This window comes from Taudactylus pleione, unplaced genomic scaffold (assembly GCF_031769625.1).
Source record: "Taudactylus pleione unplaced genomic scaffold, aTauple2 ptg000018l, whole genome shotgun sequence".
Lineage (NCBI taxonomy): Eukaryota > Metazoa > Chordata > Amphibia > Anura > Myobatrachidae > Taudactylus > Taudactylus pleione.
Genome location: NW_028284420.1, coordinates 20,528,530 through 20,542,119, shown reverse-complemented (window position 1 = coordinate 20,542,119; position 13,590 = coordinate 20,528,530). Strand labels below are relative to the sequence as shown.

At 40.5% G+C, this 13,590-nt stretch overlaps 1 protein-coding gene across 1 annotated transcript in view; it reads left to right on the top strand.

Annotated features, from left to right (window-relative positions):
* The window catches only part of KCNQ2 (potassium voltage-gated channel subfamily Q member 2), a 136,039-nt gene extending 122,866 nt beyond the window's left edge, over positions 1–13,173 (top strand). Inside the window, 3 exon segments of the mRNA XM_088442846.1 lie at positions 7,118–7,160; positions 7,162–7,242; positions 7,937–13,173. Of these exon segments, the coding sequence (XP_088298972.1) occupies positions 7,118–7,160; positions 7,162–7,242; positions 7,937–8,662 (850 nt within the window). The 3' untranslated portion in view covers positions 8,663–13,173.
* The last annotated feature ends 417 nt before the right edge of the window (positions 13,174–13,590 follow it).

Here is a 13,590-nt window from a genome sequence, read left to right as displayed (position 1 = left end):
CGATTCCTCCAGAACGAGGGATCCCTCAGTCATCTTCGTGGATGCTCTGGCAGTGAGGTGGAACTTCAAGTTGGCATACCTGTTTCCTCTGATATCCCTCATCCCAAGAGTCGGCAGAAAGTTCAAGCACGAAGGTGGCAGGTTAATACTAATAGTTCCTGCCTGGCCCAGGAGACATTGGTTCATCGATTTGACATGTCTATCCATAGACAGGCCACTTCCACTGCCTCTACGACCGGATTTGCTAGTGCAGGGTCCCTGCCTATATCCGGATTTACTTCGGCTGGCTTTGACAGCAGGGTTATTGAGGCTTCCGTCTTAAAGGCCAAAGGTTTCTCTGTTTCTATGATCCAGACGATGATGGGGGTAAGGAAACCTGCTTCAGCCCGTATCTATCACAGGATTTGGCATACATATTCTCGTTGGTGTTCTCAAACAAAATATGATCCTAATGTTTTTTCAAGGTTTCAAGAGTACTTGCTTTTCTGCAGGCTGGGTTAGACTTAGGTCTGCGCCTGGCTACCTTGAGGGTTCAGGTTTCTGCTTTGTCAGTTTGGTTCCAGTGCAGAATTGCACCCCTGGCAGATGTATGAACATTTATGCAGGGGGTTCTACGATTGCAACCTCTGGGTTTCCCTCGGGTAGCACCGTGGGATTTATCCTTGGTTCTGAGGACACTGCAAGCTCCCCCCTTTGAACCCTTGGATAAGGCAGACTTAAGATGGTTAACAGCGAAGAAACTTTTCTCCTTGCTATCTCCTCAGCTCGTAGAGTTTAAGACTTGGCAGCACTGTCATGTCGCTCTCCATATTTGATTTTTTTTCATCAAAATAGAGCTGTCCTTCGTACTAAGGCGGGTTACCTTCCAAAGGTAGTATCCCGTTTACATATGAATGAGGAAACTGTAGTCCTGACTTTTCAGTCTCCAAACCTGCCTACAGGTGAAGCTATCCTGGATGTGGTTCGAGCCCTTCGTATCTACGTAGATCCTTCAGGAAATCCGATTTGCTCTTTGTGTTATATGGGTTACACAAACGAGGCTGGCCAGCAAACAAACAGACTTTGGCTCGCTGGCTGCGTATGACTATTACTCAAGTCTATACACAGGCTGATCTCCCTGTTCCCAACAAGGTGACAGCACATTCTACTCGGTCTCTCGTGCCGTCGTGGGCAGTTAGACATGGCGCCTCGGCTGAACAGCTGTGCAAGGCAGCCACTTGGTTTTCCGTCCATACTTCTATCAAATTCTATGCATTTGATACTTTTGCCTCCCCGAATGCTTCCTTTGGGCGGCGGATTCTCCTCTCTGCTCAGGAGTGTCCCCACCCTTAAGGGAACTGCTTTAGGACGTCCCCAAAGTAGATCCTGTGGACCCTATGGACCCTGAAGAAGGTCGATTGGGTCCTCAGAGCACCTTGCCTCAGTTGGGATCTGTTCTTTGCTTTTTTGTATCACAGATTCCCTCTTCGTATTTTGAGAGTGTTTCTTGGGTACATTGAACTTACTTCTCGACTTTCTGTCTCTTGCCATTAGGCTTGTTTACAAACTGAATGCCTATGGCTAGAGGCGGGGTATATAGGGAGGAGGACTAGTGCATGCTGGGAGCTTTAAAGCTGTAGCTGTTTGGTGCAATGGATCTCTCCAACTACATACCCCAAGGTAGAATCTGTGGACCCTATGGACCTCGAAGAAAAAGAGTTAACCAAGGTATGTTATACCATAACTCTTATTTTGTGGTCGTTGCGCCTTTTACTAAAATTACTGTTTTTAGAACTGACAAAAATATACAATTTTGATAAAACGCTATTTCATAAATACATTTCAAACAGTCTTTATTCCTACAGGCACCATGATTAGCTCTGTTAAACTATTTAATGAGAAGGGGAAGACAGGCACAGTATGGGGATATACACAAATATATCCTCATACACTATTGTTGCAGTCATGCAAAACAGCCCTTCTTGGCGTGCCATGTCCCATGCAACTAGGCTTGCGCCAAGTGTCTGCTTCATGTCTTTTTCACCCAAAAATGCATCTTCATCATAATTGGATGCGACAAACTGCTTCACGAGACTGCACTGATTAATATGCAACACTTCTATATCTGTGTGCGACTGAGTTTGAATCTGTATATGGAGTTCTACGATGCAGCCAAGTTCTGTTGTGCTTCGTGTACAGAATCACACAGATATACTGTACAAGTGTTGCATATTAAATTACAGTTACGAAAGCGGTTTGTCGCATTTTATTGTGACTAAGGCACATTTTCGGCTGAAAAAAAAAACGCTTGGCGCAAACCAAGTCGCACGGGACTTGGAAGCTATGAGGACATATCTGTAGGAAAATAAGATGGAAACACCTGATCCAGAAAACTTTTAACTACAAAATATTACAGATATTAAAGCTCATCCCTATATATTATAACATCAAAAAAATTGATTAGCAAATGATAAAATGTTAAATTATTTGCGTTAACACATTTCTGCTTATAAGTACTGTAATATTGATTAAGTAAATGTAATAAAAGTAAAGAGAACTCCAAAAATTGTAATGTTCTGCCATGTTATGTTTAGGTTCATAATAGTATTTTTGGTGCATTCAAATACATTTTATTGTCATAAGGATTTTTTTTACATGTATTTTTTGAATTTTTAAAATAAGTAGACAAGATAAAAAATCGTGAGTTTAAAAATATTATATGAAATAGGCAGGCACCTCTCTGTGAAGCAATCCTAAGAGAAAACATACATTTTTCATGCAGTAGGAACTGTCATTGTTGTATTGATTTTGTTTTTTTGGTTTGTTTTTTTTCAGTTTTGTCAGTTCTTTTTAATACTTTATTAAAAAGTTATAGCTTTGCAGTACAAGCAGAAGAGCACTCATCGGAGAGGAATAGCTATCCGTTCCAGATGGGGGAGGGTTACATTTGATTAAGAATCCTCTTTGAACATGCATATAAATTATACCCAAATTTTTATGATAATGGCTTATTTAAGTAGAATTTCATCTACATTAGATGGTGAGTGAAGACATTAAAATAAATCAAATTTCAAATGAAAAAATGAAGAATATTTTATCGACCTTTAGTGAACTTAGAGCTCAAACAGTTATTCATATAAAGCAATTAATTCTCAAATGCTTGCATCATCACAAGCAATACCGATCCAATTAACTTCAGCAGAAAATATATTATGTTATATTAAAAAAAACATTAACATTGAAACTTGTAGTGTATAATAAGAATGAGAGGACACTGGATTATATTGTAGAATTTTTTTTATAGTCTGGCCAATATTCACCCCCTCCCCAACCCCCGATCAGGAAGCATGTGTTAACCTCAGTGCCAGATGATACCAGTAAGGGTAACACCAACTGGTCAGGGAGAAACTGCCTTGCCAAGGTGACCTATGCTGAAGGTAAGTGCCCATCACACAAACGGGTGAAAGGGGTTTGCTGAAGTGTTTTCTTCTTGAGCTGCAATGAGGTTGAGGAGACGAGCATCCTTTCGTTTCATTTGTTGCTAGTCTTTTTTTTTTCTGCTCTAGACCTACCTTGTTTTTGCATGCACGCATGTGATGAAATGGAGCATGACAAAGATGGCATCGTGGCTGAGAAAAAGCAGCAGTGTTATGTTTCTTCTGAATTTAGTTCTTCTAAAAAGATGAGGTCTTGAGCTTGTGCCAAGAAGTATCTGTTATAGAGCATAGTAAGGTCTGTATAATTAAGTAGAGCAGTGGCTCTCAACCTCAACCCTCAGGTTTTCCCAACAGGTCATGTTAGTGGAAGCAGGTGAAATAATTACTGACCCAGCAAAATAGATTGACTCACATGTGCATGATTAAAGAAATACACAAAACATGACCTGTTGATGGTTCTTGAGGACTGGAGTTGAGAACCCCTGAAATAGGGCCTTTCAAAGGGAATTATTTTGCAACTTAATTTTATGTATGCTGCATGCATTGAAATTTGAATTTTATTACTTAATTCTATTGTTCAGGATACATACTAAAGGACAGTTTATCACTGCCTGGAATGTGAGCACAGTACATTCAGGTCTCAGAATGGAGATCAGAAGGCTACATTGACATTTGCATTGTGAGAACTTGGACTACTTTATTTGAGTTCTGATCAAACTGAAAGTGCAACAAACTGCATCCATGGTCTGTTTGGCCTCTGATCTTCATTGAAGCTGCGCTCGTTTTTGTGCAAACTGACCCACCACTTTTATTTGTTAAACTGCCCATAAGTATGTACCCATGAATAATCCCAAAACTCCAATTTTTGCCATATGAACTAAGAATGTTAAATGAAAATTGTGTAGTTTTAAACTGACATTATTATTCAGATCTAATGAAAAGGAAATTTTTAGCTCCCCACTACATTTTAGATAAATTTAGGAGAATGTCACACCAGGGTCTAATAAAAGTTAAAAAAAAAAAAAATTAGATTGCAGTCTGCTGAGCTGCTGTGACATATCTCGCCCTGCCCTTATGTACAAATCTAGCATTCTGCACAGTACGTTTGTGTGCATCTGCCTGTATTGAGAAGCACTAACCCAATTTGGCATTTTTCACATGACCAGCGGAGCAAAGAAATATATTCTAGACTGACATCTTTTAGGACTTGTATACATAGGAGCTTTTGTGTTTTTAGATGTGTTGTAAAAATCTGGATTTATTATTCTCTTTGTTGAATGTACTCATATTGAGCATGGGCACTTGCTGTTTATATTATGCAGTCTCTGGATACATAACATTGTTTGTGGAATTGCCTTGAGGGCAAATGACGACCATTGTGCCTGTGTATTCAGAAAGCATTCACCAAAGGGATTAATTAACCCTATTGTTCTGTGTTAATGTGTTTTGAAACCACCTCACCATGATAAACTGCATCCAAAGCGCCTATGTGTACAAGACCTTAATGTCCTCTACTCTTCATTTCTCGAGAATGACAAATGTCTGTAAAATGAGCAGGGGGTCTTAAGATGTGTTAAAGCATCTCAGCTCGTCCATACACATAGTGATTCAGCCACTGGGAATGACCACATCTGGAAGATCCAGCCATTGTGCACAGGCAGAATGGTCAAATGATAAAAGGAACAGTTTACCTTACATCCCGATTGATCAGCCATGCTGGCAGACATCGTTAGTTGGGTTCAGTAATGTTTTCAAGAGTCATACAGTTGCAATTTGTGGCAAATTAGGTGTAAAACAAACCTAATTGCACAGTTATGGACACTTATAGACTTTTTAAATAAATGTAAAATAAAACAGTAGCTAAAATAACAAAACATACATGTTGAGGTTAAAAAATGCTATATAGATGTGGATTAACCATATGCTTGCTTGATGACAATTGTGCTCTTTCACTGACCAATTCCATGGTTAGGTAAAAGAAGATAGAGAAGGTGGAGCTGTGAATTATAAACACCAGCAGGGGTACAAGTGGTATCCTTGTCCTTCACAATTTACTGACACCAGACAGCTTTCATATATATAATATTCAGATTATCTATTTAGTTGGCCAATTTCTAAGATTACAAGGTATTTGAAATGAGTGAGGGATGTAATGTTATTGTTTATATCACTGCACAAATTTGTGGCACCTTATAAAGTGGGACATAAAATTGCTGTATGGGTCCAGCAAGTGAAATGGTGAACATTCAAGGAGCATACATGCAATAATACCAAAATATTAATCATAAAGTGTAGTACAGAATGTGCCAGAGGCATAATACATAGATGCACAGAGCAGACAAGAAGGCAGGAGGAGAGGGCACTGCTTGTGAACGCTCACATTATAATGGGTGGGTATACCAATGCTCCTACAGGGTGTAACTAAAGCAACCTCCCAACCCTATAAACTGTAACTTTCTCGTGCTACTCAGCCTCAATGCTGTGATGCCAAAAACATAGGATTACTAAAAAACCTCTAATGTTTGGGTTTTCCATTTTACATATGAAATTTTGCAGGGTCCTAGCACTGATACGTATGATGGACCTCTGCCGATCATCATTGGTGCTGCTTGGCTTTCAGAACTGGACATTTCTAACATAGCATCTCTAATTTAAAAGCCTTGTAGCTACTGAATCCAGCTGAGCAGCTCTGAAGGTTATCAGCAGAGGTCCCTGCTATGTATATGGGGTCGGAGGAACCCTAATAACAGAGTGAATGGTGGAGAGTCACAGGGGAGACACCAGTACTAGTACTGGAAGTATACACAATTTAGTAAAATTCATATTTAAAGTAAAAAAACCTTGTTAATGCTCTTTAGAACAGTAAAACACACCTAGTACCCATCTGTAGTTCAGGGAAGCCCTGTAGTAATTAATAATTTAACTGGATTTTATTCGAACTCCACAGATTATTTGACTTGCACTAAATGTGAAATAAGTGAATCAGGCAGTTGTTGTAGGCTGTTGCTTTCTGCCTTGCAGTATCCTGGCTCCTCATCCTCTCTGCTGTCACTGTGTCTGTCTGTGTCCTCTCCATCCTTGGACCCTCACCCCATTTAAGTGCACGTGTCCCCATTACATATCATGCCGGCTGGTGGGAGCCGCTCTGCATTCAAGTGTGACACAGATGTAATGAACAGTACAAAGAACGGGGGAAAGGTTTCTGTACATTGCAGCCCAGGGCAGCTATTAGAAGAGTTGCACGAGAGCAGCAATGCACCAATACACCATACTGATAAGTCAGTCTGGCTGTATGAACCCTTTTGCCAGCTGTTCTTCATACGAGCAATGCTGCCATTTAACATTTTGGTGAAACCAAGGTTGACTTCAAACAATTATGTCTGTTATGTGGACACAATATGTTATTAATAGCGTATTAATTAAAAGTCTTAATTTGTTTAATTCATGGATTACTGTGCTCTTGTAGGACTCTTCACAGCTGCCAGTGCAATATTCTTGAATGTCATTGTTTAATGGGCTTCAGGTACTTGAATCATTTTGAGGTTCTCATAGACGCGGTAGCAGCTTAAGCTTCATTTTAATATGGGACATAGCTGATTGAGAGAAGTTTATTTTCACTTATTGGAGCAGTAGCACATAAAATCTGCACTGATGTATGGCTAATCTTTGGGCATTCTGGGGTATGTTTGTGTTCCTGGTAGAGTGGACCAAATTGTTGGGAGAGGAGGTTCCATCAATGAGAAGGGACAGAACTAAGGGATCAACTGAATCAGAGATGCCCGAGGATCCAAGCATGATGGGCCGTTTAGGCAAAGTGGAGAAACAGGTGAGGCACATAAACCACTTCTATTTAAGATATTACATTTATGAGTTAATTTATAGGAATGCACGGATGTGTCCCTTGTACATCTTTGTTGCAGTCACGCCAAACAGCCCTTTTCAGCACGCCAGGTCTCATGAGAATCTGATAGCACCAGGCATCTTTTTCACAATGCAATGTACTAGGATGCACCAGGAGACTGTGTGACCAATTTGATATGCAACACTTGTATATCTGTGTGCGACGGAGTCTCAGAATCAGCATATGAATTTCTGTGATGCAGCCAAGTTCTATCAAGTCCACGCCAACTTCCGTTTACATACTCAGATGTACACAGATATAGTGTCGCATGTCAAATTGATCAACACAGTCTCCTGGTGCATCCTAGTACATCTCAATGTGACGTAGATGCATTTTCGACATAAAAGATGCCCAACGTTAGCGGAGTTGCACGGGACCTGGCGGCTCACTCATGCCAGGCATATCGTGCCACGTGGCATATTGAGAATAGATGTAGGAGAACACATCTGTACCTTATCAATTCACCAGGAACAAAATTATATCACCAGTCCCATTAGGTTGTGATGTGCCATTCTAATTTTATTGGCTCTTAGAGAAGATTGACTTGATTCTCTTTGAAGTTCATGTCTGCCGGTACTGTGTGATGTATACTTTAAATTAACCACTATGATTTTTGCAGGTGCTTTCAATGGAGAAGAAGCTTGACTTTCTGGTAAATATCTATATGCAGAGGATGGGTATTCCACCCTCTGAAACAGAGGCCTACTTTGGGGCCAAGGACCGTGAGCCAGCACCTCCATATCACAGCCCCGAGGACAGTCGGGATCCTGTAGAAAAGAACAGCTGCATTACAAAGATTATTCGCTCTACAAGCTCAGTGGGACAAAAAAACTTTAGTGCTCCACCTGCACAGGGGACAGCCACTACTTATTGCACTCCATCCACATCATGGCAGCAACAACAGCCCTATCACAGACACAGTCATGGCTCTTCACCAGTGGCTGACTCTAATTCCATGGTGAGAATTCCTCCTCCACCATCACATGAGCGCTCACTTTCTGCATATGGAGGAAGCAGGATGGGGGCAGGTGAAGAAGGGTCTGCCAAACAGCGCGACACTGCAGCCCTTAGAGATAGTGACACCTCCATATCTATTCCTTCTGTGGATCATGAAGAGTTAGAACGCTCTTTCAGTGGCTTCAGCATCTCTCAGTCCAAAGAGAACATGGATGTTTTGAACAATGGGGCAGTGGTGGGTTCTGGCCCTAGTAACAAAGTCCGTCCTTACATTGCAGAGGGAGAGTCAGACACAGACTCTGACCTGTGCACCCCCTGTGGGCCACCTCCAAGGTCAGCCACCGGGGAGGGACCTTATGATGAGATGGGATGGCCAACTGGCAAGTAATCTGTTTCCTGGCATTCTTCATTCTTTTGGACTTGTGTAGATATTGGCATCTAGCCATTAGTGTAAGACACCCAAAATAAGGTTCTCCTTGTCTACACACTCTTCCAAAGGTGCAACCACATCCAACAGTTTAATAGAAAATGTGGCAATTTCTGTTGCCAACTCATTGTTGTTCAATGCAAATTTGCTTGATGAGCCCAATATGCTGGGGCAGGTACCCTGTTATATAAGTATTTTTCCATAGGATTATTGGGTTATATAGGTAATTTAGTCTGTTTATCTGATTTGTGGATAAGCAGCCATGGATTTTCTATTACAAGTGCTTATTTGCGGAAAGTTGGGACATCTCTTAGATTTTTATTTTAAGTTCTGTCAGTGTATACAGAGACCCTGCCACAATTCCTTGTCCTTGGTTATGGGTAGAGCTCTGTAAACCTCAAACTATTCCTCTACCTGTTTACATACAGTGGCTGTGCAGAATAGTGGACACCTCCAAGACTTCCTTCTAAGCACACACATTGTCTGTTCATCAGGTATACTGGCATTTAACAGTTGTCTTTTTTTTTCTTGTTTAAAGAGCTCTCTGAAATGCACAGGTCCTTGTTTCCTGTTTTACACATTGGTTATCAAGAGCTCTACAAACACACCTTCTCCATGTGTACAGAGCTATGCAAACCTTCATATGAACAGAAGGATACAAAGCTCACAAATCTCTTCTATATCTGGCCAGAGATATATAAAATTCAAAGTTTCATTTTGTATTTTTTCGCATACATTTCCATCATCAGACGGGTTGTTTCTTTAGGAGCATCTTCTGAAGATGGCCGGGACATCTACATGTAGCAAGGAGACCTATGCTTTATGTATATTTCACTCCCTTATCAAACACTTTACTAGTAAAGTAGCCAAACCGTTTTATACCAGAAAGATCCAAGGGCTGACCTGAGTTCCATCTAGTTTACAAATACCAAGATCTCATCAGGTGCTGTTGAAAGTTTTTGTTAAGGGTCATTTTTAAGTTACTGTGTCCTAACTCCATATTACATAAAAAGTGATTGCTTTAATCATAACTCCCTAATAACTCAAGATATAATTTAAATATTGAAAAATTTATATAGACAGTTTAAACGCCTTACTCAGTTTTTGCAAGATGTCTATGGGGCAGATTTACTAAAGATCTAAAAAGGAAATCTGCATATGTTGCTCATAGAAACAATCAGATTGTAGATATAAATTATCTAGTACAGTCTAGAAAACGACAGCTAGATTCTGATTGGTTACTATGAGCTTCTCAGAACATTTTCTGTTAGCCATACTGTAGTGTAACCTATGTAAGGTACTGAACACAGTTGTACACAAGTCATTTTATTCTGACAGTTGCATCCCCATAGTCAGGCATCGACACCACTGCAGATAAGGGCTGATTTTCTAAACATCATCAGAAAGAAAATAATCTGGTGTTTGTGTTTTACAACAACTTTTTCTCTAGCCCAAACTTTTATAAACGTACCCAAATGTATTCTAAATATACTGTGCATGCTGCTAACTCTGTAATTGAGATGCAGTTAATTTTACAATATTCAGTGTTGACAATTGGTTTGTCGGCAGCGTAATGTAAACCATCGAAATGTATCGCCAGTATACGATTAAACATGATGGTAGTATAAGTTTAAACATGATGCCACCATGCTTAACTCATTACACTGACATGGTAAAAAATTTTTAACATTAGTACCATGTCGGCAGCATGTGCTTGACATCACACTGTCGACAAACGGATTGTTGAGATTGTGTCTATCGGCAAATATCAAAACAATCCCCTTGTAATCTATCTCCTAGTAAGAAAAGTACCAGTTGCTAGCGATACTGATTATTAATAAGGATGGATACATTTTTACTAAAAATGCTGTTCACCTTCAGCTGTATACATGTTGATGGCCTGTACATACCCTCCTTCAACTTTTACTAAATACTTGCTCAATCTTCTTAGTTTGTTTCTGAGGTTTTACATTATCAGGCAGAGTTTAGTTTTGTTTCCCAGGCATACAATAGTCTGCTGTGCTCTCTGTACTGTGTACAATGGTAGCAAGAGAGTAGAGCAGTGGTTCCCAAACTGTGTGCTGCGGCTCCCTGGGGTGCCTCGGGACACTTGCAGGGGTGCCTCAGGTTGGTGGTCCAGCACCAAAGCAAATACTTTATGGTCAATGTAATGTAAATATGTGAACAAACCTGTCCATCACCACATAACTAAGCCTAAGGATGACAGGTAAACACAATTTACTTCACTACATTTTTTTCTAAATAAACTTTTGGCTTAGGGGTGCCGTGAAAACAATGCTGCTGCACTAGGGCGCCGTGATTCAAAAAAGTTTGGGAACCACTGGAGTAGAGAATGAAATCTCTACACCTAAACATGACAAAATTAAGCTAGAAAGATCAAGGAATTTATTTAATAAAAGTTGCAGAAGAAATCATTAGGAGGTATGTAAAATTGGCAGAAGGAGAAAAAAAAAACCTTTACAGACAATTTTATAAATGGTGCCTGCAGGGAACAGATTCAAAGCCTCATTAGACACATGGTAGACTTTTTGTACAAAAGTGTGTCAGAGATACACACATACTGTAGGCTACTGAAAAGATCTCCCTGATAAGTGCCCATTCCCTCTTTTTCTGGTATGTAATGAGAGGCAAGGGTGGAACAGTCTGATGCTGGGTCCCATATCAAAATGGGGGTAGAAGTACCAGTGATGCCACTCTAGCTTCTCGGGACCCACTTTGCTCCCCAAGAGCAGAGCAGGGGCCTCTTCTGAGCATACTCAGGAAGGAGTGGGGTCTTCAGATGGGAAGATGGGTGGTTGGATCCCCCCTCTCCTCCATTCTCTATTGCTGCATGACTTCTTGTTACGCCACTATTTTCTCTTCATAAGATTCATTGAAGAGCTATGGTTTAGTAAATTGTTCTATCTATATTTTAGATATATTAATTGTATTTATTTCTACACTATTGCTGTCATTGTGATCACTATAAGGATCACTGTAGAAATACATGATGTGGTTGCATCTTTAGACTCTTGAGGAATGCTCTGTTTGTGAGGAAGGCACGTTCTAAGCTCAGGAAAGGTTACAATAGGCATGAGTATGCTTTCAATTTAGTCATTTCTAGCATTTGGATTAAAGGGGCGAATGGGAGGAGAAAATTTACTTTTATAAATGGACTCCCAGGCTCCTCTCACCAGCTACGTCTGCTCCGGCTCCATATGCCGACCCATTGGCTTTTGCTTGGATTTATTTGCATTATAGCCTTGGGTTTTAGTTGCACTTATTCTCTCCAAAGAAACGTTTTACACATTTGCCTTTTTTTCCATTCCAGTTCTGCAGTGGGTCAGATACAAAACTCCTGTATATGGCCCACTGGGTTGGGGGGGGGGGGCCATGCCAGCTTCACCACACTGCCTGCATCTTGGGTTTTCTGCACCTTGTGCATGGCTGTCTTGTTGCAATGTTCTGCAGCCTGCAAGAGAAGGCTCAATGTTACGCTCCGCTTCCCTTTCTGTTACGCATTTTGAATTATCAGCCTTATCTGACTGCCAGAAACGCATGCAACATGTACACAGATCCTTGCAAGCTTTGATGGTGGGGAAGTGGTTGAAGGCAGCAAAAATAAAGTCCATGAGCCATTTCTGTCTCAGAGACTGTAGCAGTATATTGCTGTGCAATTTGCTGCAAGTTCCCCCATGTCTGCAAAAAGGTTATATCTGAGTAGCTCAAAGTAAATGCAGTACTTCCCAAACTGGATTGTGATGGAATTTTATTGGCAATGCAGTGGTCAGTAACCTTCAAAGAATTCTGTTAGCTTGTTTACCAATCTGTTTTTCAAAACTATTTGTTTTTATTGCTGTCCTGACTTGATACAGTCCCGGGCAGGGGTGGTGGGGACAAATGTTATGGATATAAAACAATGGCTAAAATGCTAAGAAAAAATCCCAACAGTTAGCTAAAGCACTGTGTTTAGCAGGAGTTGCAGGAAGGCATGTATAAATCAAATAGATAGCTGAATATGGAAAATCCCCCTCATCCCATTCCCTTACAGCACAGCTGTACAATGCTAGGTATTTAGATAACAATGACATCACTCACCTCAGGATCCCTTAATCCTAGTCTGTGGACTGCTGCAACATTTGACAACATTGTATAAGGTCCTAAATTCAATATATAAAGAGGACTCAACATTTTAACTTGATAAATACTGATGAGTATATATGTCTGGTACAGGCCTTCAGGATGGAATGTTAGCACCTTACCTGCCGTAGACCAGGCTGCTCTCTTACTCTTGATGGTGGCACAACACACCATGTTGCCTCCCATCAGTGCCAGCAGGACCTTGAGTAGGGTTTATCTGCTCACCCATAACTTGTGCGAAAGGTTTCCAGCCTCGCTGAGTGCCTTTTCATGCAGAGAGAGGCTGATATGGATACATTGATAGGAAGTCATTAAATTGTATTTGTATAATTGATTGTGTGTCATGACTTTTTATTATCCTCCACTAGGAGTGCTGTAGCACAACTGTTTTTAACGTGCCCTCATTACCTAAACATTGAGGACAACACCATTTTTGTGGTTGCAGCAATATTCTCTAGAATACAGCCTATCCGTTCACCAGAGGCTATTGCCGTGACTGAAGGATGAGGTAGAAAGTATAGGTAACAGGTATACTTTAATACTAAACTACAATATGAACATGTCAGAACAGTGACATATACAATACCTCACAAAGTGTTGTAATGTCAGCTGTGAGTTAGACAAGGGGGAGTGATGAATAAGGTAAGATAATGAGTTACTTGTCCATGTGGAACTTTAGGTAGCATTTGGATACCCAGGTAGAGATGAAAAAAAAAAACAGAGGATAACAGAGGTGGAGAGAGGTAAGG